The sequence below is a fragment of the Cydia splendana genome, chromosome 1 (genome assembly GCF_910591565.1).
Source record: "Cydia splendana chromosome 1, ilCydSple1.2, whole genome shotgun sequence".
NCBI lineage: Eukaryota > Metazoa > Arthropoda > Insecta > Lepidoptera > Tortricidae > Cydia > Cydia splendana.
In genome coordinates, this window is record NC_085960.1 from 24,359,991 (window position 1) to 24,387,205 (window position 27,215).

At 38.4% G+C, this 27,215-nt stretch overlaps 1 protein-coding gene across 2 annotated transcripts; it reads left to right on the top strand.

Moving 5' to 3' along the window:
- The first annotated feature begins 5,882 nt into the window (after positions 1-5,882).
- LOC134796981 (non-lysosomal glucosylceramidase) lies at positions 5,883-27,124 on the top strand. 2 transcript variants are annotated; one of them, XM_063769176.1, is made up of 17 exons: positions 5,883-6,209; positions 6,351-6,439; positions 6,631-6,811; positions 8,173-8,335; positions 16,809-16,938; positions 17,903-18,202; positions 18,791-18,914; positions 19,248-19,373; positions 19,922-20,032; positions 20,292-20,406; positions 21,149-21,278; positions 22,215-22,356; positions 23,387-23,554; positions 24,537-24,752; positions 25,152-25,367; positions 25,605-25,831; positions 26,789-27,124. In XM_063769176.1, exons 1-17 carry the CDS (start codon positions 6,058-6,060, stop codon positions 27,022-27,024), a joined length of 2,826 nt encoding a protein of 941 aa, XP_063625246.1. In that variant the 5' UTR covers positions 5,883-6,057; the 3' UTR covers positions 27,025-27,124. The 2 variants fall into 2 exon arrangements, with proteins under 2 accessions (XP_063625246.1, XP_063625252.1); XM_063769182.1 differs by lacking the exon at positions 23,387-23,554 and having other exon boundaries at positions 5,884-6,209.
- The last annotated feature ends 91 nt before the right edge of the window (positions 27,125-27,215 follow it).

The window sequence follows — 27,215 nt, forward strand, 5'->3', positions numbered from 1 at the left end:
AAGCTCTCTTGATGTCTCTGATATCTCTGAATAAGCCACAAAACGGCTCTGGCTTATATAGTAACACACAAGGCCGTTTGGTACCTTCTTCAACTAGTGGGTGTATCATGCAGAGTCAGTAATGTATATTTTTGCCAATCTCGTTAATTATAAGCACGTATGAAAAGAGCACGAATCCTAGACTTATAAATAGGTACAATATTAAGCACGTATGAAAGGAGCATGAATCCTAGACTTATAACTAGATATAAAACATTCCACGCAATTCATTTGACATAATATACGAGCACAAAGTAAAACATGATATACAAAAGTAAAAATAGTAACCTAAACGTAAAGACTAATTTAACACATACATGAACCCTAATAGCTATTTACGACAATTTCTTTAATTTGTTTTTAGTATTTGTTGTTATAGCGGCAACAGAAATACATCATTTGTGAAAATTGAAACTGTCTAGTTAATCTAGTTATCACGGTTCATGAGATCTTGAGATACAGCCTGGTGACAGACAGACGGACAGCAGAGTCTTAATATTTAATAGGGTCCCGTTTTTACCCTATGGGTACGCAACCCTAAAAAGTGACCAAGGCCTCCAGTGCCCTAGGCTGGAATCAAAGCAGCGTCCTCTGCTATTGCAGCAGGTGCCTGTGCCATTCTGCCACCGGGCCACCCACGGCGGCATAGGTCGAATTTTTCCAAGTATACTTATGCACTACTTACTGAAGGCTTATGGAGCCTCGCCATCCCTAAGCCTAAATTAAATATTTTCTGAAAATAATTTGTTTTGATCTAATAACATATTGGAGTCCTCGTAATAGGGGTCCCGTTTTTACCCTTTGGCTACAGAACCCTAAAAATCAACCTTGTTTTGGTACTACGCTTCACTATGACTCTGAAATTTTAGCAGGAATTAATATTTTTTTTGTTGTCACCTGTCAAATTAGAATAGAATAGCCTTTATTGACCAAAAAATTAAATTTCAGCACATATTACATTTAAATAAATTCACATTTCATTTATATCAATTAGTTTCAATATTTTTTCCTTAGTAACTTTATTAAATAATTTTTATGTCATTGCTTTTTAATAATTATTTCAGTCTGCCTTCTTGGCATAGGCACAGAATAATTAATAGTACTACCGTACAGAAAGGAAACTTCCTACAAAAACGAAGTTTGACAGCGGTTCAGGGTCGAATCATGCTGTCCCTTTCTAATATATGGCACTATCCCTTTCGGCTATTTAGGGTTCTCAAAAATCAAGTGATTATCTTATCTGTGGTCGTGCACGCAAAAGGAAGTCAAGTGGTGCCAACCCTAATAATTGCTCGGAGCAATGCTGAGCCGAGCGGAGCCGAGTTTGACCGAAGTCAGGAGTTTCGCACCCCTGGCATAGGCCTCCCCCAGCTCTCTCCACAGCTCTCTATCCCTAGCCGTCCCTATCCAATTAGGTCCCGCATGCTTCTTTATGTCATCCGACCACCTCATTATTGGTCTCCCTTCTCTCCTTTTTCCATCTCTAGGATACCATTCCGCTTCCTCTCTATCCCACTTATCTTTACCTTCCCTTGCCATATGTCCAGCCCAACCTGTTGCAGTCAAAAGTGTGAACTGGCCAAAGAACTTTTAACCGACAAAAACAGGCAAAACTGCTTTTGACTGAGCATGTTGGTCAAAAGTAGTTTTACCTGAAAATCATACCTATTTCTGGCAGCAGTTTCGTTTTTAGGGCGTAGCAAAAAAAAAATAACCCTAACCTACCTATCTCTGGGAACAGTTTAGTTTTTTGGGCGTAGCAAAAAAATAACCCTAACCTACCTATCTCTGCGAGTACTTTTTTTTGACTGATAGTAACAGTCACAACACAATTACTATTAACCAATGATTTTCAGGTAAAACTACTTTTGACCAACATGCTCAGTCAAAAGCAGTTTTGCCTGTTTTTGTCGGTTAAAAGTTCTTTTGACCAGTTCACACTTTTGACTGCGACATATATACTATCTATATATCTTATTATATTTAATCTTATATTCAACTTACATTGACTCCGGAGATAACTTATTAGCTTTATGCAGTTGACTTTCGAATTCACCGATACACTTCAAATTTGATTCATAGTCTAAAGCTCAGTTATTAAATATGTCCACAATACACTGTAGCTTTTTGCACTGTTTCACACTGGCAATGTACTTAATTAGAGTGAGTTACAGTCAGCTGGTACTTAACTCAAAGTTTCTTTGAACAACGTCATTTTCATCTCGCTCACTTATTAGTTTATCACAGCTGCTTCAAGGTTGCTTTCACTTGCATTTCCAGGTAGCTAGTAGTGCCTTGACATGTAAGAATATTTGGAATCATTCTGAAATATTAAAATACAACTGAGAGACCGATGTTTATACTAAACACAATACACCCATGGAACGCTTTGAAGTTCAAATCTCGTTACGTTACGATGGCGTTTGCACTTTGCACTATGTTCGGTGACTATTTTTTATTGTTAACACACACAATACACTATTTAACAGGTTTTTATCACGTCTGGACTGTCTGGAGTACCGGATAAAGTATTTTCGAATAACAGCCGTCGTTGACGTCTAGGCAGTGTTGCTATCGTCTTAAAAGCCGTAACAGACTATAGCACGTTCTGGCTTATAAACAAATTTATGTAATAATTATACCGGTATACATATCCATATGAAACGAAACTTAATGCAAATAATAACCATTATACATACCGGAAAGTCATCAAATAAACAGTAATATTCGTCTTGCTTTTTATTAAAAAAAAAAACGACCAACCTAACTTGTAAGCATGTTTGCAGTTTCTAAACGCAACGCATAGCTGTCAAATGTCAACCAACAAATTGAGCCTTTAGTATTGTTTGTCGAAATTTTTTCACTTTTAAATGCAAAATACGCGACAATACGAATTTTGCGGATATATGTTCTCGATTCAAAAGTGATATTTTTTCAAGCTCTTTCGATTGAGCATAATTTCTTTTGGTTTTTCCGTCAAAGCGGCTCGCGTTTATTAATATAGATACTAGTGGCGCCGTCTTTGTGTACCAATGGAACTAAAGTTGACAACCGGTTTGGCCTGGCGGGTATTGGTAGGTAGTAATTCTGTTGATAAACATATTTGTTATCTTCATATCACGAAATATATGCAAGATGCAAATATTACCCCTTGTTTGTGGTATTATCAATTGATTTAAATAAAAGGCATGTTTATGTTTATAACATTATATATATTATTTATTAAAAAATGTTTTACATATAAAAATATACACTGAAAACTGGCAACTGGCAACTTAATAAAAAAATAGACATTAATAAAGCGCATTCACAAAGTTTTCAGTACCTTTTATACAAATAACATTAGGCATGCCTACCTATTACACTTTACACACAGATACACTACACTTTACATACGGCATTTTACACAGATTTCCAACTTGTATTCATACATTTCTTCACGGTTAATTAATACGCTTTCCAGATGCGTTATGACTCGGTTCCTTCTGAACCCACTAAAGTTGTAAATTTCACTCTGGCTGCTTCAACAGCCGTTGCTCCGCATTTAGCACATTTTCTATGTGCATTGCTGTAATCCATGTAGGTACAGACTTACAGTCTTAAGTGGTACGTAGCGGTACACGTTGTATGTATTATTTAAAGAGTTAATAAATAAAATTTTCGTTATGAACTTTAACCACAGCAGTTGGACAGAGTCATTGACAAATATATTTTTTATTATGGTGGGTAGACGTACCTACCCTCCATATATTTTATGAACATTGATAAAGACAGTTGGAAGCAAATATTCATTATAAAACTTAATCGCATGTAATTAAGTTTTAAGCGTTTTAAGTCCCGTTTTATGATCAATATTGTATAAAAGCGTTAACAGACTATCGCACCGCACCGCGACCTTGGAGAGGTTCTAGGAATAGCTCGTACTGGCGTGGGCTTCCACACTATAGCACCGAACCGTCAAAACGGTGCGATCCTAGCTTACAGACTGCCGCACACGTGCGCCAGTGTTGCCAAGTGTCCCATGTTTCCGTGTTTTTCAATGAATTTTTGCAATGGAATCCTTTAAGATTGAATTTCAATTAATGTGGTTCCGCTTTTTTAGAGGTAGATGAAGGGCGTGAGGTAATATAATGCACCTTTTTCCATGAAAATCTTAAAAAGTGTGTGTCTTTTTAAAGCACTGCTTCCGCATTTTTGTTATTTCATCGGCTGGCTACATTGCCGTCCACTGTCATAATTTGAAAATGACAGCTGTCAATCGGTGCGATGGAGCTTACACACTAGGGAAATTGGTACGGAGCGCACCAGTATTATTATTCCTCTGTCATAATTTGAAAATGACAGCTGTCAAACGGTGCGATGCAGCTTACACACTAGGGAAATTGGTGCGGAGCGCACCAGTATTATTATTAACTGTCAGTTGGTGCGACGTGCATGCCCACCGCACCGCTATTAATAATAATTATGTGCGATGGAAGCTAACACACTATCGATAAATGCTCCGCACCGCACCAAGGTCGCGGTGCGGTGCGATAGTCTGTTAACGCTTTAAAATTCGTGATAATTTAAATCAGAGTTGGGAGCAATGTTGCTGTAGAAAAATGTTTTTATTTTTATTACTCGCAACTTTTTCCCGGAGGCCAACGCACACATAGAAGATTAAGGCGCACACATGCGCAATTATTTGGGGACATAACTTTCTTAGGAAGTGAACAGGCCTTGCCCGCGATTCACGCGCATAGTCTGGAGGGGGCTAAACAAACGAGCGTTCCAGACCGCGACCTTGGTCCAATGCCTTGGTTACATTTGGTCGCAGCTATAAGTAAGAGCGAGAAAGAGATATGCTGACCGGACTAAAATTGGTAACACACTATCGCACCGCACCAAGGCCATTGTGCGACGCACCCATAAGTAAGAGCGAGAAAGCGATATCTCTTTCCCGCTCTTACTTATCGGTGCGTCCCACAAAGACCTTGGTGCGTTGCGATAGTGTGTTACCACTATAAGGTTGCAGTCCGGTACGCTCGTCTACTATAGCTTTAACGATGTTCGACTTCGTGATGGCTCCTCTACACGAATGGCCAACGCCGGCCAATCCAAGGGACGCAGCCATGCGGTAGACTGAGATAGTAATATCACTTGCTCCCTCTAATGCATAAGTGTCGAGGAGCCATGAAACCATACGAAAATCCTCAGCCCGGCCGTCGCAAGCTTTGAGTGACAGTGACATAGATCTAGTATTACATAGATGAGCTGTACGCGTGCCTCCGTGAGGGACAAAACATGCGCAAAGCGACAATATTAAAAACACGTTTTAACATTCCTGACAACATACCAAAAACAATCTACGTAATTCGGTCGGGTTATTTGTTGCCCACCATAAACCATACTAAATTTTTGTTGGGGAACAAACAAAAAGTGAGACTGTGACAAGGACAAGCAATAATACCGCTTTCTCTGCTACTCCTACTGAAATTTCCATAAGTGCATCTCGTTCGGTCGTTTGGCTCCTCCCCCGTGTCATCTCTAGATTATTGTACCTCTATGCAGTTTAATTACGAGCCCCCATTCGCACGACAGCTTTTTCAACGCGCGTTAAAAAAGCGCTTGAATCTGTCCAAGCTCTAAATTCGACTTAACGACCAAGGGTTAAAGTCGAAAATCCAACAACGCTTGATAAAAAGCGCCACCGCTATCGTGTGAATACATACATGGTTATCCATTTGTGTCATTCAAACGCTTTTTTGAATGACACAAATGGATAACCATGTATGTATTCTTGAGTGAATTACTTTGATTTGACAGACTTCAGTCAGTGGACTTCAACTTCAGTCAGGCTGAGCCAAGTGTCAGCCAAGCTAGCAAGGGAAAGGAATCTCCTAATTTTTTTACTTATCTTGTGTACTACTGTTAAGGTAGACGCGTCTTCCTGAATAACGCATACAATCAAAATTTGTCTAAGCTCTTGTTGTTCTGATTTTATAGAGAATAGCTAACATCCAGTGATCTTTTTATAAAATGGAAATGGATACAATCGGCGATCAAGAAAAGGACCAAGTGTCCAAATACGGCCTGAAATTGGCTTTAAATCATGAATATCCTTTGCAAAGCAAACAAATTATTATACCAAGTGCTAAGCAAATGTTTGATATGATGCCTCTTACGACTAGGTGAGTAAAATTTATACCTATTGTGGCTATTGTAATCAACATTTAAATTTTGTTGTAGACTATGTTCGATAGACTTATTTATTGCTCTAGATCACTAAAGAAAATTAAAATATTTATGTTATTACATTGGTTACATTACAGATATTTAAAGTATTATGTTGGTAAAAAATTAAGCAAGAAGAAGCCGATTATGGATTATATTCACATGATATCTGCTCAAAGAATGTATGGTAAGTCTTGTTAAAAAGTGCAATTTTTTTCTATAGGTTCATAGATAAATTTAGTTTTACTTGTTAATATATTTCACAGTTTAGATGTACATGTGTATAAATTTGGTGTAAATTTGTAACCTACAAAATTTTTGATTTTGGTATAAAACCACATTTAACTGTTTTTAAATAATTTTTATTTTATTTATTAGGCTGCCCAATAGGAGGTATTGGCGGTGGCACTATTGGAAGAGGGTACAAGGGAGAGTTTTGTCGATTCCAGCTCTACCCTGGCATTTATAACCATATCACTGTGCCTGAATGCCAATTTATCGTTAATATAAGGAATGCCAACAACGAAACAATATTCCAGTCGGTTTTATCTACTTACAAGTAAGTTGAATGTTTAGTATTAATTTGATTGATGTTGTTAATCTTATCTACTTATTACTTATTTAGTATTCCAACTAGAAAAAACACTGAACAGAGATATTGCCACCCATTTAACATTTTCATTAATTGTATACTTTCAATGGTAACTAAATTGGTCCTATATTGGTTGGTCCCTTATGTTTAAATTGAATACAAGTACTATAATAAGCAATAGAGTCAGATTGATAGCACAGACTTAGCAAGTGTTATTTTATTTATTTATAGAGAATCAACATGTTTGTTGATTTTTGATAGTAATTTAGTTTTGAATGTTTATATGAAGTCTCTTAGTTCAGTTTGCCTGTCGGCAAAGGCCTTGCAAGTGTTAAGTGAACATCATTATTTCATAGAAGTTTGATGTTTAAAATAACACTTAACAGTCTGTGCCATCAAAATCGCTGCCAACTTAGCTTGGTCCTGTTTCTATTCATCTTACAGTTATTGTATTTTTTCACGTTTATGACTACACATCGGTAACTCGTGGCATTTAGGTAGTACTTAAAAGATTAGTTTAATTAATTCGTTTTTTTGTGGTTTCTTTTTCTCGACTAGTATAGGAAGAACATTGTCACATCACTAGTCTGTTAGAAACTGTCAAGTGCCACGAGTTACCGAGGTTACATATCAGAATACCGAAAACTGATTTACCTAATGTTGAATCACCTATGCTTGATTCACCTATTTTTAAATTACCTATCGATCATTTTACCTAAACATTGACCGACCTAAGTTTATAATACCTAAGCTCAAATAACCTAATGGACGAAACACCTAATGCACGATATACTTAATGCACGTTTTACCTACTGCACGTTTCACCTAAAGCTATTATACGTAATGCACGAATCACCTATAGCTGATATACCTAATGGACGATACACCTAAAGCTGATATACCTAATGAACGATGTACCTAAACTTGATTTACCTAATGGACGAAATACCTAAAACTGTTAAACCTATCGCACGAAATACCTAAAGTTGATATACCTCCTGAACGAGTATTTCGAGTATCAGGTGTTTCAACTTTAGGTAAATCGACCGTAGGTATTCTGAGCTTAGGTAAACCAATTGTAGGTGAAACGTGCAATAGGTAATTCGTTCATTAGATGTTATGAGCTTAGGTTAATTGATCATTAGGTATTTAAAAAAATAGGTGAAAAGAGCATAGGTGATTCAACATTAGGTAAATCGATTTTCGGTATTCTGATATGTAACCGTTACCGATATGTGCTCATCACTAATCTTTTAAGTGCTACCTAAATGCCATGAGTTACCGATGTGTATTTATGACACTGACTCTGACATTCTAATTATCTCTAGCAAACCAAAGAAAGCTCCATCATCATGGGAATGGAATTTAAATGGAGCAGATTGTCAGTACACAGCACTTTATCCCCGAGCATGGACCACCTACAACCTCAGCAAGTATGGGGTTAAACTGGTGTGTCGACAAATATCTCCAGTGATACCACACAACTATAAAGTAAGTTGCTGTTAAATGCTTTATGAAACTGTAGTGATTTTCATTCTACAGTTGTAGAATAACTTAAATTGATCATTTGGAGCATTCCATGAAATTGTCTACCGTTTGTCCCGTACAAACCCGCTTTTCTGAAGATTTGCAGCTATAAGAGTTTTCTATGACAAATGGTTTAAATAATGCACAGAAAAATAATCGCCTGCTTTAAATGCCGAAAAAAAAGTCGCAACAGGAAATAAACGTGTTTGTACGGGACAGCCCGTGGAATGCTCCATTTAGATTTAAAACAAGTCTTTAAGCATGAAATTGATGACATCCTTAATCTATAATTGCAGATTATACTATACTCAGTACCGTCTTTACCATAAGGGCACACGGGGCCCGTGCCCAGGGCCCCCATCCACAGGGGCCCCGAAGGACAGACAATAACAGTATATTTGATTACCCATAATAAATAGAAGATCATAGTAGAAAAATGTTAGTTTAATTCGCTTTATTTACTTTCAAAAAGGGCCCCAAATTCTTATGTGCCCAAGGGCCCCCCACATAGTCTAAGATGGGCCTGACTTGAGTAGAGCAAGTCAATCGAAATGAGCTCAAGCTCAGTTTAAATTTTTAGAAAATTTCTAATCCAATTTGTGACTCCATGTTTAAATATGTATGTTCCCTGACACAAGAATGTGTTGGAAAATTGCTATGTAATTTTTTTTACTCAATTGAAACCAAAAATAGGTCAAGTTAATTTACAAGAGTTCAATACTGACAGACCAGGCAGATTAAAGACAAGAAAAATATTATATAAAAACGAATATAGTTATATAAATGTATGAGTCTAACCAACCATTTAAATATAAATATAGACAGTAACAAAATTTTATAACCAAGAAAGAAGCAGTGCTTTGTGCATCATGTTGTATATGTGTATCATATTGCTCCAATCATCTTAATTGGTTCTGTGTTCTTACTCAATGTAGGTGCCCCACATACTAATTACTTTGGCCCCTCGCAATATCTCTATGAAGTAGGCTTGTATTAACTATTCAAATTCAAAACATGAATACAGATCTTTTTTTAAATAACTCGTAAATGTTATTATTTAAAACAGTTATTAGACAACAATCATGAAATATAAACCCCATCTTCCTCTCTGGATATTAACATTATGGAAAATTTTCTATATTTTTTTAAAAGTGCCAAACGAAGGGGCATAGCTGTGGTTAATTCACATCTAGATGTGCAAAAATATGTTCTACATATAATGTTAATGCCCAGAGAGGAAAATGAGGACTATGTTTGTATGGAAAGTTCTCGCGCGGTCGTTCACTTGAATTCTGTAAACAAACATCCCAAACAAGTAGTTTTTTATTGTGTTAAACTCTATTTTAATTTGGTGCATGTAGATTTATAGTGATTTAAAATTTGACTAGTGAATCACAGAATTCATCAAGCAAGACTACAGGGTTAAATAAAACCCAGAACAAATTCGGGATCGGGATTGTCTAACGCCCTGCCACTGCCATGCCATAATACAAGATACATAATCAGTGGCGTAGCGTGAACTAATCTAGCCGTGGGCGAAATCGCATCTGCGAGGCCCTTTTCTTTCACTGTGCCCGCAGGGGCCTCGCGCGAGGCCGAGGCACTTCGGCAACGCTTAGCTACGCCACTGTACATAATGTTGTAGGAATCTGGGCAATCTGGCAAAAGTCTATTATGCCAAGGATATTTCGTATCAAAGCCTCTTCTGTTTAAGAAGTTAATTAAAGCGTTAATAACCAATATTGTAGTAACACTGAGGTAGCTGTGTTTCATTTAACAAGTCTGTATGTTATTGTGAATCAATTCAATTAGGTTTTTGTATAGGTACCTACATTTAGCACTAATGCAAAACATAATGCTAATTAGTTTTACGCTTTTTTCTCTAGACCAAAGTCTGACGCATATTCAAGATGATCAGGGTTTAATGTTTTACGTGATGCCGTGATGATAAAAGGCCTACCAAAAAATCACAAAGGCCATAGTCGGTTTTCTATAGTAAGTTGGCCCTTAAACCAATTTGATTCGGGTTTTTTTTGTGAGTACCTCTTATGGTGAAGGATATTTTTGCTGAGTATCAACATCCTACTAGTGACAGTTTTTGACTTATGATTTTTTAATTTTATTTCTTTAATGTATTGTTTATCGGGATGTATTCAAGCGATTTGCTTATTTTTTTTTAAATAGTGTTCTATACTTAGGTATGCATCTATACTCAAAAAACGAATACCAGTTGTCATATAAAAAAAAAAGAAAAAAAAAGTTAAAAATAAACATAAAACATTTTTAATGTCGTGGTGAAGTAGTGACACCTCTAACTATTTTTTCTAGTTGTAGGCCAGACATTGGCCTACTACATATATATCTTTATATATAAAACCGAGCGGCTCTGACGGTAAAACAAAATGAAATTATACTTAAACGAAAGAGCGTAAAAAAACAACAGTTTTGAATCGACAACATATATCCGCAAAATTCGTATTGTCGCGTATTTTGCATTTAAAAGTGAAAAAATTTCGACAAACAATGCTAAAGGTTCAATTTGTTGGTTGACATTTGACAGCTATGCGTTGCGTTTAGAAACTGCAAACATGCTTACAAGTTAGGTTGGTCTTTTTTTTTTAATAAAAAGCAAGACGAATATTACTGTTTATTTGATGACTTTCCGGTATGTATAATGGTTATTATTTGCATTAAGTTTCGTTTCATATGGATATCGTAAATCGTATATCATAAAAAATCGTACAATGCGCTACAAAAACAAACTTTTACTACCAGCCTCCCGACTTAAGATGCTTTCAACTGGGCCTTTTGTAATGTCAATAAAAATCTACAACAAATTGCCAGAAGAATTAAAATCGGAAACAACTGAAACAGCATTTATCCGCAAGCTGAAACAATTACTGATTGAGAAATGTTATTATTCCTTAAATGAATATTTAGAAGACAGTAACATTAGTATTAAGTGAAATCTATAGGTATTTTTATCATTGTATTAATTATATAAGTGCCTCCCTCCTTATTTTTTGCTGCGCCCAACAGGGTACATAATGTGATCTGTAATTATAAAATGTATATACCACCTCTGTAACCATTATGTGCAATAAATGTATTGAGTATTGAGTATGTATACCGGTATAATTATTACATAAATTTGTTTTTAAGCCAGAACGTGCGATAGTCTGTTACGGCTTTTAAGACGATAGCAACACTGCCTAGACGTCAACGACGGCTGTTATTCGAAAATACTTTATCCGGTACTCCAGACGTGATAAAAACCTGTTAAATAGTGTATTGTGTGTGTTAACAATAAAAAATAGTCACCGAACATAGTGCAAAGTGCAAACGCCATCGTAACGTAACGAGATTTGAACTTCAAAGCGTTCCATGGGTGTATTGTGTTTAGTATAAACATCGGTCTCTCAGTTGTATTTTAATATTTTAGAATGATTCCAAATATTCTTACATGTCAAGGCACTACTAGCTACCTGGAAATGCAAGTGAAAGCAACCTTGAAGCAGCTGTGATAAACTAATAAGTGAGCGAGATGAAAATGACGTTGTTCAAAGAAACTTTGAGTTAAGTGCCAGCTGACTGTAACTCACTCTAATTAAGTACATTGCCAGTGTGAAACAGTGCAAAAAGCTACAGTGTATTGTGGACATATTTAATAACTGTGCTTTAGACTATGAATCAAATTTGAGGTGTATCGGTGAATTGGAAAGTCAACTGCATAAAGCTAATAAGTTATCTCCGGAGTCAATGTAAGTTGAATATAAGATTAAATATAATAAGATATATAGATAGTATATATGTCGCAGTCAAAAGTGTGAACTGGTCAAAAGAACTTTTAACCGACAAAAACAGGCAAAACTGCTTTTGACTGAGCATGTTGGTCAAAAGTAGTTTTACCTGAAAATCATTGGTTAATAGTAATTGTATTGTGACTGTTACTATCAGTCAAAAGTACTCGCAGAGATAGGTAGGTTAGGGTTATTTTTTTGCTACGCCCAAAAAACGAAACTGTTCCCAGAGATAGGTAGGTTAGGGTTATTTTTTTTTGCTACGCCCTAAAAACGAAACTGCTGCCAGAAATAGGTATGATTTTCAGGTAAAACTACTTTTGACCAACATGCTCAGTCAAAAGCAGTTTTGCCTGTTTTTGTCGGTTAAAAGTTCTTTGGCCAGTTCACACTTTTGACTGCAACAGGTTGGGCTGGACATATGGCAAGGGAAGGTAAAGATAAGTGGGATAGAGAGGAAGCGGAATGGTATCCTAGAGATGGAAAAAGGAGAGAAGGGAGACCAATAATGAGGTGGTCGGATGACATAAAGAAGCATGCGGGACCTAATTGGATAGGGACGGCAAGGGATAGAGAGCTGTGGAGAGAGCTGGGGGAGGCCTATGCCAAGAAGGCAGACTGAAATAATTATTAAAAAGCAATGACATAAAAATTATTTAATAAAGTTACTAAGGAAAAAATATTGAAACTAATTGATATAAATGAAATGTGAATTTATTTAAATGTAATATGTGCTGAAATTTAATTTTTTGGTCAATAAAGGCTATTCTATTCTATTCTATTCTAATTTGACAGGTGCAACAAAAAAAATATTAATTCCTGCTAAAATTTCAGAGTCATAGTGAAGCGTAGTACATAGTACCAAAACAAGGTTGATTTTTAGGGTTCTGTAGCCAAAGGGTAAAAACGGGACCCCTATTACGAGGACTCCAATATGTTATTAGATCAAAACAAATTATTTTCAGAAAATATTTAATTTAGGCTTAGGGATGGCGAGGCTCCATAAGCCTTCAGTAAGTAGTGCATAAGTATACTTGGAAAAATTCGACCTATGCCGCCGTGGGTGGCCCGGTGGCAGAATGGCACAGGCACCTGCTGCAATAGCAGAGGACGCTGCTTTGATTCCAGCCTAGGGCACTGGAGGCCTTGGTCACTTTTTAGGGTTGCGTACCCATAGGGTAAAAACGGGACCCTATTAAATATTAAGACTCTGCTGTCCGTCTGTCTGTCACCAGGCTGTATCTCAAGATCTCATGAACCGTGATAACTAGATTAACTAGACAGTTTCAATTTTCACAAATGATGTATTTCTGTTGCCGCTATAACAACAAATACTAAAAACAAATTAAAGAAATATTTAAGCGGGGCCAATGCAATGCTAGGCTGGATATGACTGATGAAATTAGTGAATTTTTATTAATATGTTTTAATATGACATGTTGGTGGCAAACAAGCATCCAAGGCTGTTAATGCCGATGGTAAGTGGGAGTTTAGACTAGACCTCTGCTTCTCCAAGGGACTCACATTGCTGACCGAGTAAATTTTTATTAATATGTTTTAACATGGCATGTTGGTGGCAAACAAGCATACAACTCATACAAGGCTGTTAATGCCGATGGTAAGTGGGAGTTTAGACTAGACCTCTGATTCTCCAAGGGACTCACATTGTTGACCGAGTAAATTTTTATTAATATGTTTTAATATGACATGTTGGTGGCAAACAAGAATACAAGGCTGTTAATGCCGATGGTAAGTGGGAGTTTAGATTAGACCTCTGCTTCTCCAAGGGACTCACATTGTTGACCGAGTAAATTTTTATTAATATGTTTTAATATGACATGTTGGTGGCAAACAAGAATACAAGGCTGTTAATGCCGATGGTAAGTGGGGGTTTAGACTAGACCTCTGCTTCTCCAAGGGACTCACATTGCTAACCGGTTACAAATCTATTACACTCATACTAGGGTTCCGTACCTGAAGGGTAACTAAAAAACGGGAACCTATTAGCGATTCCGACTCGCACTTGGCCGGTTTTTCTTAGTAGGTATATGACATTTATTTCAGTTTTACTTCATTGTCCGTCTGTCTGTCTGTATGTCTGTCTATCACCAGGCTGTATCTCATGAACCGTGATAGGCCTAGGCAGTTGAAATTTTCACAAATGATGTATTTCTGTTACCGCTATAACAACAAATACTAAAAAGTATGGAACCCTTCGTGCGCGAGCACTTGCCCGGTTTGACATTTCAGGCTCCGTCACACAGGCGCGTTTCGCGTGCGGCGCGTGAGCGGGGCGCGCCGCTTTTTCATATAAAACGCTCAGGCCCGGCTCTGAAATCGCGCCGGTGTGACGGAACCTTTATTTCAGTTTACTCCACTGTTCCTCTGTATCTCATGAACCGTGATAGCTAGACAGTTGAAATTTTCACACATGATGTATTTCTGTTGCCGCTATAACAACAAATATTAAAAAGTGTTCCGTTCTTGATGGGTGAGTCCGACTCGCACTTATTCAGTTTTTTTTTTGTAAACGAATTTAATATTAACGGATAGGCATTAATATTAAAGAATGAAATAGTAGTGATAATTTCCATACTTTCACTTTAGTGCCATGAAGGGTAGGTACAAAAGGGTTCCCTCTTTTGAGATTGGAAAGTGGGCTAGGTTATAAATGCGGCCTTCACAGAACGATCTGCGACCAGAAAAGTGGGTCAGGTTAGAACTGTGATCCTTATGGAACCAAACTGCAACCAGAAGTAAGTTAGGTTAGAACTGCGACCCTTACAGAACCGAACTGCTACCAGAAAAGCGGATTAGGTTTTTTTAATTACATATTTGTTTTTAGATATATCGGAATAGTAAATTTTTCGAGTTATGATTGTATGTTACGGATTTAAAGTTTTCTGAGATGAGATAGGTCTGTAACCGCCTTGATGAAGGTATGAAGTCTAAAAGTAAATAATTACTTAATTCAAAATGAGTATTACCTATTACTATTATTTATTTTACCCGAGCGAAGCCGGGTTTTCATCTAGTATATATATATATATATATATATATATATATATATATATATATATATATATATATATATTTGCAGTTTTTCAGTTCAATGAGAATGATGTCGCTCAATCTAATTTATCTTTTTAGGGTTCCGTACCTCAAAGGAAAAAACGGAACACTTATAGGATCACTTTGTTGTCCGTCCGTCCGTCTGTCGGCCAAGACCCTTTATCTCGGGAACGCGTGGAGGTATCGAGTTGAAATTAAAATCATATACTCAGGTCTACAATCCCTTGGAGCTATGAAAAAATCTAAATTCTAAGTTTATGTAAAAACAAAATACGGCCGTTTATGCCGCAAAAAACGTATAAGTAGGTAATTTGAGACTCGAGGGAATCAAAATTCGTAGGGTTGTACTTCCCGTTGACCTAGAACTATGAAATTTGGCAAGTAATATCTTCTTACACTAGAAATACAGGGAAAAATCTCAATACTATAAATTTGTAATAAATTAAATACTTAATAAATAAGTTAAATTTGTACGGAACCCTCGGTGGGCGAGTCCGACCCGTACTTGTGTTTTTTGTTTGTATACTGCAGGGGTTGGCAAACATTTCCGACGTAGTGCCTACTGTGGCTCTGTATAGTTAGTCCTTATGATTATTTTTTTGAAAGTAGAAGAGCCACAGTTGTACCTATACTCGTAATATTTATAGCCGCTACATAAAGATAATACAACGTACGGTTTTATTACATATCGAGCGTAAAAATGGCCGGAAAAAACAAATCAATTCGTATTTCCTTCCCAAAATTATTACTTATCTATGATTTTTTTTACTGTATATCTAGTACCTAAATAAGGAAGATAAGATAATATTAATGGACGTCATTAAACGCTACAGGTTTGGTCGAGTGGTAACAAAGATACGAGTACCTTCTGATGCACTTGATGTCCACTCTTTCCAATTAAATCCTTATGAAATTATAGCAGCACGTCAAATGTTACCACGTTTACATTTTTTCAACGACACAATGAGCCTTACGTAAACGGTGGGTTTATAGCTGCAATGATTTGGTACGCAGTATCGCCACTTACCAAGATTTATAATGGTTCTGGTTTGATATTTCTGTCGAAACTCTTATGGTTTCCTCGTGTCACTGGTCAACTGGAATTCCAGTCTCTCCTGTCCTCCCCTATCCTCCTAAGGCCCAGTCAAATGAAAAATCCAGAATTTGTCACTGAAATTTGAACCTATAGTGCAGGGAATAGAGTTGATTCTCGTTTAGTTTGAAACTTGAACAAAAAAAAAACAAATGCGACTCTATTCCAATTGAATATGATTTAAATTTCATCGAACTGAATAAGTACTAAAGGTAGGACCTTGGGCCTTAGGAGGCTATGTCACAGGTATTGCCAAATTATTAACCAGGGACATCCGGGGCCAACCCAAAGTGCACTCTTAGATATAATACGGCAAAAATGATCGCCCTACCCTACATATCTTGTCATAGCGCGCTTTTGTGACGGTGGACGGATGGAAGTTTGTTAAAGTTGGAAATTAAGTTCTGATCGGCCGAAGTGCGGAAAAAGTTTATAAATACCTATGTGATAAATAGCGTTTTCTAAATTGCAGGACAGTAGCCTACCGTGTGCAGTGTTCGTATTCACCGCGACCAACGTGAGTGAAGAGCACCGACATGTCAGCATCACGCAAACCTGGACCGAAATACCGCTCAAGGCGAATAAGAAGAAGAAGCATTTAGGTCAGTATTGCACAATATGTTTATCAATGTACTCCAGGCTCCTCAAACTTGCCAGCTTTATGCCGAGATAACGCCGGGAAGATAATGATGATGATGATGTCTATCGATATATGTGTACTTACTGAAAAATCTTGTTTAGGTAAACAACTACATACTTCCATAAAAAAATTACCGCCTACATAAATGTAATAAAATATTTAGAATCATATTTTTTAAGGATTTCAGTATTAAAATATGAAGTGGCAGCTACAAAATGCATGTTTATTTATACCTACTAATAAAGCAGATTTGTTAATGCAGGTGTCAAATTTACTTATCATCAAATGAACGATATGGGGTATACGGATATGATATCTGATAACATTATCACTGATTTAGCTCAATATTAAGTAGATTATTATATCACAGTTGTTAAGTATAGGCACGCTTACCTTATCACGTAATATTTGCATTTATGCCACGTGGCGTCTGGTGACACCTTAGCTATTGGCAACCATCAAAGTGGTTTTTTAGATCGACTCAAATAAATTAAGAGAATAACCTTGTCAATCATCATTATTCACAAAGACTGCCGTTGAAAAATTACAATAAAATCGAACGAGATATTCGAGCTATCTTCAATGTCGTGTAGTTTAATCGGGTGATAATGATAACGTAAAGATGAAAAAATGCTTTATCCTGTCCTTATCGCGTGATAAAGGTGACCATGAATTTTGGATTGTTTTGAGTAACCAAACCTGAGGGAGTTGTTCCATAATCTTTGGTTTCCAGAATCACTAATGGCTCATTTAGACGGCGCGCGAACTCGCATGCGATGTTAGTTACATTGCGGACCATTGAGGTTACATCAATTCAGCCGACCGATCAAATAACGCAATATAATGAAACTCACATACGAGTTCTCGCACCGTCTAAATGAGGCCTAATTCTATCTAACATCTTGTATTATCTTTTAAATCGACAGCAAAATTAGAAATGGAGAGGTATTCAGAAGAACACACGTGTGGCGTATCATTAGAGCAAAAAGTCGGCGAAACATCGTGTACATTCACTGTGGCGAAGAAAAAAGACGAAAAGGAGACTATTCACGAGGGCTATTGTCTATGGAACGCGGCCAAGACGTCTAGCTATGTATGGGAGTGCCTTAAGAAGCATGGCAAGCTCGGGCCGGACCCGAGTCTCACGCCGCCGCCGCCAACGGTCCCGGATAAGTCGGAAGGAAAAGTTGAAGAAAAGAAGGAAAAGCTTAAAAAGATTTATAAGTGTGAGTACTGGCCAATACATCATATATCTTTTAATTATCGTTAGGCACAAGATATTATAAAAACGTTTTATTGAGACGGGTGACTAAACCTGATTGGCCTTATCAAAAGATCGGAGTGACCGTAAGTCTTCTTCTTCTTCAATTTAAGAGGTATCCTCTTGTCGGTGGAGTATTTTCCATTTCTCCCTCTCATAAGCCATAGCCTTGACCTCTTGATACGACACGACACCAGCTTTTTCTTTTATTTGGTCTTCATAGCTACGTGGTCTGCCCCTGCCTCTCTTTCCTTCTATCTTGCCTTCTATGATGGTTTTAAAGAAGTTGTCGTGCCGTAACAAATGTCCAATAATTTTTCCCCGTCTGTTGTTGACGGTGTTCAATATCATCCTCTTCTCTTTCACCGTAACCGTAACCGTAACCGTGACCGTAAGTAGGTAACGTTTATTCTCACGCACACATTAGGTTTTAATTTTTTTCAAAATGCATCTTGAATGGTCGGAATCTTATTTTAAATGCAAGAGCCGCTAGGCATTTGTATTATGCATAATTTATTATCAATATAATGAATAGGTAAGCGTATTTTTACAGGTGATTCCATAGGACTATCGAGCGTCATATCCCTGGACCCAGGAGGGACGGCAGCGACGGAGTTCTGTCTCGCCTGGGACATGCCTATTATTAAATATAAGAAAGACAAGAAAATTCATAGAAGGTAATATTTAGAATACGTTTAAGTTCGCAGCGCTTTGTTATTTATAAAATTATACTTTACTGACTTTAAAGGGGGCAGCATGATGCGAGAACACCAAGTATATTTAGTATATTTACCATCATATTTTCACGGAAACGCGCGAACGTGTCATGCTATTACAGTCAGCCTCAGTACAAAAAGTACTGAGGTTGACTGAAGTAGCATGACAAATACGAACGTGTCCGAGAAAATATGATGGCAAAGGATTATGCACTACATCTGTACCTTACCTTTTCACATTGGCTATAGGAGTTTGAACAAATCAATTGGATTAAAGCAATATTGTATCCACAGATATTACACAAAATACTTTGGCAGCGACGGCATAGCCGGCGCCAGCATCGCCGCCTACGCGCTTAAGAATTATAAGAACTGGGAGAAGCAACTCGTAGAGTGGCAGGATCCCATTCTCACTAATAGGTATTTAATATCCTATTTCTTGCGCAATTACACTTTTTAGGGTTCCGTACCCAAAGGGTAAAACGGGACCATATTACTAAGACTCCGCTGTCCGTCCATCTGTTTGTCACTAGGCTGTATCTCATGAACTGTGGTAGCTAGACAGTTGAAATTTCTGTTGGAGCTATAACAACAAATACTAAAAAGTACGGAACCCTCGGTGGGCGAGTCCGACTCGCACTTGTCCGGTTTTTTTATTTCAACATTTACTGCGTTCTGTTTACAGACAAACTGAGTCAGTTGTTTTGTTAGTACACAGTTAATTGTTATGATCGAAACGACCAAACTACTCACAAATAACTGATCACTACTTTTTCTCTAGGCCTTAGAGTGCATTTTAAAATATATGCATTTTTCATGGTTATTGAATCCTCTGTGGAGACTGAACTTGCAAATCAATCATCTAATGGGTAACGAGTAAAATTTGAAAATTTGTTTATTTGCTGAAAAACCCTTGGTTACTAGTACTTAATAAATTAGTTGTCTTCTGTGACTTCTATTGTTTTCAGTAATATACCAGACTGGTTAAAAGGTGCCTTAATGAACGAGCTTTACTATATCGCCGACGGCGGGACTATTTGGTTCGATGTTGCTGAGGAATTCCCCGAAGGCGATCCTAGGTGAGATTATCGACTTTATTCCGTTATGATAAGGATTAAATTTAAGTACATTTTGTCAAGTGGTAAATACTTTTTGTGGACAAGGCGCATTTTAATGACAAAAAAAGCGTTTGGGGTTTGTGACATCTAAAACCTATCTCTTAACTTGGAATCTGTTTGTTTTTAATGAGTTATGTATACCACAGACTCAAACGGTTCACTTTTTGGTGTTTTAAGTTAGTCGTAGCAACGAGGTACTATTTGTTATGTTTTGTTTCAGACACGACTTCGGTCTTTTTGGTTATTTAGAGGGGCACGAGTATAGAATGTATAATACGTATGACGTACACTTCTATGCCTCGTTCGCTTTAGCACAGCTGTGGCCTAATTTACAAGTAAGCTATTGTATCTGTTTTATTTAAGTACTATTTATATTTAAATAAGTAAAGCGACGACCTAGGTTCTCTTTTCTACTAGTATTGTCGTAGCAAGAAAGAAAAAAATACTTTATTTTGGCTACCTAAAGAAATACACTTTAGACACATCACGTGTTATACGCGTGTTTTTTTTATTACCTATAACAAGAGATTTATTTCTCGAGTTCTCGAGTCATTGAGTGAAACAGCGATAAATCTGTTATCGATATTATATTCATATTTATTTAAAATATGTAATTTTTACTTGCTGTAGGTAAGTTACCGAAAAATTTCAATAATGCAAATAAATTACAAAGCGGTAGGTACATAGGTAATTTCTTTATTACATGTAATTAGCACTTAAAAATTAAAACGTAAACTGTAGTATACTATACAGTGCCAAAAGAATAGAAAACTACCAATATATCCAAAGAGAGGTAGCTTCTTATATCAGTATCTTCTAATAAAATGTAATAAATAATAAATAGTCTGTTCGGAAGGAGAAGAGTCGTGGAATGTATGGGCCCCATACATGCCACGACTCATCTCTTTCCGCACAGACTCTATCTAAGTATAACGTTAATTAGGTAACATCGATAACTGACATGTCATTCATTTTGTCAATCACTTCATTTTTACACAAAAACTTCCATGTGATCTATGTCTGCTAATTACGATAATTCAAATTAATCTTTTAATATTTTCATATACCTATTTACAGGTAGTATTGCAATATATGTTCCGCGACACCATAGCACTGGAGACCGAAAAGTGTAGGACCTCGCTATACGACGGTAAAAGCGTCAAGTTCAAAATAAAAGATTCCATACCGCACGATTTGGGAGATCCAGGTAAGATTTTTACTTGTAATTATTAAAATATACATGTATGTATATATTTTCCGTTTTAGTACATACTTTGATACACAGGCTTTTGTGCGTGACTGTTTCCTTGTGTTTGACTCCACCCTCAGTCTGGGTTGGCCTAAAATTTTAACCTAGATTATAACGTACATATGTGTTGCTTAGCTTCAAACTCGGGTAAATCCATTCGACCCTCTCAGCAAATATCTACCCTATTACCTTTTCTTAATACCAAAATCGCATAATCTGACAGATGGATTTACCCGAGTTTGAAGTTAACACATTCAATACCACTAAGTGCTACGGGTTACGCTCGTAGCGCGTAGCCACGGTTTCGTCGTATGTAGCGCGTAGTCGCTACGAACAGTGTACCCGACAGTCGGGTTCTTGGTGTTGAATGTGTTAAGCAACTCATATGTACGTACAGAAGTAGGTATGTCAGATCTCTTTATGTAGTGTGTATTACAAACATTTCTTAAATAAAGTATTTATGTTGTACGCTGGCTTTCATAAGGTTTAGGTGTTTGAGTATCTTGTAGGTACTTACCGAGCGAACTTGGACCTTCCGTGCTCGTAGACTTTATTTCGTAGCAATAAGGTCTATAAACAGTCAGTTACAAATGATTTGTAAAGGACGAATTTGCCAAAACATTAAGTAATACAGGGTGGCTAAAAAATAACTGCATTCCCGTTGCCAGGGAGGTTTTGGGATTTTACTGAGCAACTTTCACTATGGGACCAACCCCGAAATCGCGAAAAAAAAAATACCACGACCACCCTGTATACACGACACTTATAAATGATAATAAGGTCTTGTATACTTTGTTTTAAGAAAGCGAAATTGTACATGATAAGTACACGTTTGATTTGAGCGCTACTCTATAGTAAAAAGGCTGTAACAAAAATGATAAATGTCCTGTACAGCGGACGCGCCGTTCTCGAACATCAACGCGTACAACATCCACGACGTGAGCGAGTGGCGCGACCTGAACATCAAGTTCGTTCTGCAAGTCGCCCGCGACCACCGCCTGCTGCGGGCCTACAGCGCGCCCTTCAACACCGACAGGTACATACTAATATACATGTACATATACAATCAGCAGCAGAAGTTGCTAAGCGGGCGAGGTGTTCAATAGTACATTATTGTCAAGGCTCGGAAGTAGCTACTTGCAGGCTGAGGATTCGTTTTAAACGGACGACCTTGGGAGTCCGTTTAATTGAATCCGAAGCCAGCAAGTAGCCTTCCAGCCGAGTCATATATAGTGCTTTTCTCAAAAATGGTGCAAGAAATATAAATATCATAGAAATATTTTACAAAAGCAACTTTCTTAAGTATATATTTTCACTGAAAAAAGTAGAAACAATTGAAAAAATTAGCTTTGCCGCCTTTTTATTTTTTTAATAAAAAAATAGAAGTGTATTTTTCTGCCGAAAATACGCCAACCTATTTGAGACAGCTAAATAGTCGCGGTACTAATCATCTGTTTGGCTGTTTAATGGGCCTGTGCCTTCATTTGATATGGCCATTTCAACTTTTAAAAAGTTTGGAACTCGACAAATAATGGAATTTGTATGCAACATTGCAGTCCCAAAATCGAGACTGCAATGTTTTTAACTTTTTAATTTTTGACTGACCATAAACTACGCGCTTCGCAACCTATTTTTTAAACGGCAAAGTCGACTTTGCCGTCCATTTTTGAGAAAAATAACCTTGACGCGCTCTTATTCTTTTAACAATAAAGTCGCGTCAATATCATTTCGAACACCTCACCCGCTTAGCAACTATTGCTGCTGAATGTACATATATTTTCCTGTGTCATACATAACGATGGTAAGCCAAAAGATGGATCCTAATAATCCTAAGTAAATGCCACTTGGTCGATTTCACGATGTTTCATTAATCTGAGTCACGGACTAAATGGAACCCTCAATTTCCAAAAATCGAAAATCGTTATATACCTCTATCGCTCGAATATGCAAAAAGCGATAGGAAGGCAGATAACGCTTTTCGTATATGCCCCATCTATCATTTCATGAGGATCCTAATAAGCTCTTGTACCGCGATAAGTGATGGTCGTTGGCAACCCTGGGGCCAGGTACCGGTCGATGGCGTACATCGACGACGTGCGCGCGGGCACGGAGGACGACCTGTACGCGCGCGCCACGGGGCAGGCGGCCGGCGCCGGCGAGCCCGCCGCCGTCACCGCCGCGCCCAACCCGCCCGCGCCTGCCAGGCCTAAAGACATTCTCGACCTGCTCTACAGGTGGGCTAGCGGGTGGCCGGTGCTAAGTGGAATGGATAGGGTGCGGTTCGGACTTCGGTCGCTCTAGCAAAGCTTTTTGAAATGTGTTATGCCCATTGACAATCCCGATCGACAATCCCGATCGACAATCCAACATTGGTATCTTCTTAGTCATGAGTGTTATTGATCGAGGCGATCCATTTAAACATAACTATTTTAATTCTAATGACTAAATTCCTTTAAGCATTGTCTTAATTATTGACAGTGGCGTAACTATAGGGATCCAATTAGGGTTGGTCCCTATTTGATGGCTTCCATTGCCCCCCATTTGCCATGAGCCTTGGTATTGTAGTTACGCCCCTGGTTATTGGCCTCGCTTAAACGGTCTATACTTTGTAACACACTCTCAAGAAAAACGGACGGACAAGACGGCTATTACGAAACTATAACATTGGAAATTATAGGCTAATTATAGCCCCTAACATGTTGCTTTTGTAACAATATTAGAGAAGTATACATTCCTTTTGTATCAATATTAGAGAAACTTTATACCAATAGCGGGTGACGGAGTACGAATTGCATTCATTATTAAGTAAATACCCAGTTTGCTAGCGCAAGTCACTTAGTTACTTTTTGCAATTAATTAATTATGTTTTGGTCTATTATTATTTTTAAATTTGAATAAATAATCATAAATTGGTAACGACACAGTATTAATTATTTAGTTTCATTTATGAATTATGTCCATCTCACTTAGCTTTTCCGGCATACCTACACATTTTATTAGTGTTACTAAAATATTTATTTATTCCATTTATTGTTATTTTCCAATTGCTTATGTAACGCTTCATGTCTCATTTATGGATTTATTTCAATCGCTTTTCATTGACCAACACAATTCACACCTTATAACAAAGCTATAAAGTTCACATCGATCCATAACACTGGCCATCTGCTACCAGCCAGTATCACTACCAGTTGGAAAGCGTGCTCCTCTGTCCAGGACGGTGGAGGAGCCCGAGGAGCTGGAGGAGGCGGAGGCCCCCGAGCTCGGGGCGACGGTGTGGGACGCGCGGCAGTACGTCACGGACATGTACCCGGCGTGCGCCGCGCTCGTGCGCCGGGCGGCCGCGGCCTGGGACAAGGACGGAGATGGACTCATTGAGAATGGAGGGTTCCCTGATCAGACTTATGACGCTTGGGTCATGTCTGGACCGAGGTACGTTCGATTATTTTGTGTTTTTATTTGAATATCCAAAGTGGCAATGGGTTAGGAGTTAGAATTAATTTGTTGTTTACAAATGTTTAATATAAAGACTAACAGCAACCTTGTTGCGTTAGAAAAAGTTTTTATAAGTAATTGTTAAGGTAAACTAGTTATGTATTTCGATCAATTATTGTCACTGTAATTTTATTATCACCGCAAATTGCTTAAACAAAAGAGCGAATCTGGTTTCTATACCTAATGAATTAGATTTTATTTCGTATTCGTATCATATCGGACTAGGTACGTTTTTTCTAATTTCTAATTATAAATTTGTGAAAGAACACAACCTTGTTTCGGAAACGTATTTTTGTAAAGAATGGCTAGAAATAATCTTATTTATTTGTGGTGCAGCGCCTACTGCGGCGGGCTGTGGCTGGCCGCAGTGGCCGGCGTGCTCAGCATGGCTCGGACGCTCTCTCTAGAAGAGGACGCGGCAGAGTTCACGAAGCTTCTCGAGCGGGCGAAGGCCGCCTTCGAGGAGAAGCTGTGGAACGGCTCCTACTACCGGTTCGACACGAAGCCGGTCAACGAACGCGTCGTCATGTCTGATCAACTTGCCGGGCATTGGTAAATATTACATAAATTTTTCAAATTGAAGACATTACCTTGAGTCACTTTTTAAATCCTTTAGCTTGATGGAAAGCCTTGTCCTAACAAGAGGTCCCCTTGGTTGCTTACCATCCTCCACCATGTCCACCTTGCCGGTTATTGGGTTTTCTAGATTATCACTCCCGAATAACTCGTTATAGTAGTTTGAATTGAAACACATTAGATACTGTTATCGATTTCTAACTGTTATTTTAGGTTCCTCCGTGCTTCGGGCTCCACGGAGACCGTATTCCCCGAAGCGCACGTTCGCAAGGCACTGTCCTCCATCTACGAGAACAACGTGCTCAAGTTCATGGACGGCAAGATGGGCGCCGTGAACGGGTTCTCGCTCGACCGCGGCCGCGCCGACGCCACCGCGCTGCAGAGCGGCGAGGTGTGGGTCGGCGTGGTGTCCGGCCTGGCCGCCACCATGATCTATGAAGGTAACATTCTGCCCTCCTAAGCCCAATAGCGCTATCTCAAAAACAAATGATTTTGAATTCTCAGTAATAGAAACTAAAGTAGGTAAGCGTCGGCAAGAGGCTGCCCGGCAGTCGCCGCACTGCTTTATAGGGATTTGTATGACACACCATCCGATGCAGGCGGCAGAGTGGCGCGGCCGGGGGGCGTGGCCTACGCGCGACCTCGGTCGCGCCGCCGAGCCGCTCCCGTAGCGGTATGGCAGCGCTGTCGGTCGCAAAAATGGCGTCTTGCGAAGAAAACGACGAGTATTTAGTGGAGCCGTTTTATCAGGATCTGATAACTGCCTTCATCAGCTCTGGACGTATACAATGAATCGATTCTATTCCTCTTTGATGAAAGTAAAATCATCATTATTTCGTCATCTTCTTCTTCGTCCTGAAGCAGTTGCTCCACAAGTTTTCGTATATTTAAATTGTCAGACATCGTTATTTTATATAATACGCAACCGAATCGCACAACTGATAGCACTGAGTCCTGTGTGACTACAGCACGTGGCAGTCGGCAGTCGCCGCCCGGTCGCGCCTATCCGAATGCTTACGGCGGCGCTGCCCAGCTGTCACGTTCGGCGGCGACGGCCGGTCGCGGCCGCCGGGCCGCGGCAGCGTCTTGCCGAATGCTATCTTGTTAGCAATGAATTTTCTTTTGCGATAGCGCTCTTTGGCTTACCAGGGCAGCATACATACTTTCTACAACATTAAATGATGAAATAGAAAAGATGTTGACGCTTTGATGTCTCCTCCGGCTCGTTCAGCAATGTTATTCACATCTTATTTTGAGTTAGATTTAATATTCTTATATTTTACAAATAATAAACATGTCAGGCCATTTGTAAATTCTATTGCATCAGGTCTACCAATGCTCACTTTGACGTGTTGCAGTAACTATAGAATAATAACTACATATTTCGTTTGTCTTAGGTATGCACGAAGAGGCGTTCAAAACGGCCGGTGGTCTCTATAACACGCTGACTCAAATGGGGCTCTCGTTCGAAACCCCGGAGGCTCTCTACGAGAACGGCAACCATCGCTCCATCGCCTACATGCGGCCCCTTGCTATATGGGGTATGTACCAAGCCATAATAACCACACCGCCGGTCCATACTCCCATGGCCAACGGACAAGTTACCAAAGAGAATCATGTCAATGGATTATAGTCAAAAATACGTTTCCGAAAAAAGGTTGTGTTGTTTCAAAAATTTATAGTGTACGTATTGAAGTTGGGTTTGTTTAGATGACGTTTTGGATATAGGAGTTGATTATCACAGCAAAGGATTAAAGAAGATCAAATTAATTCACAATGAAACCTAATTGACTGGATGATAAGTGATAAGATAAAGTTAGGGAC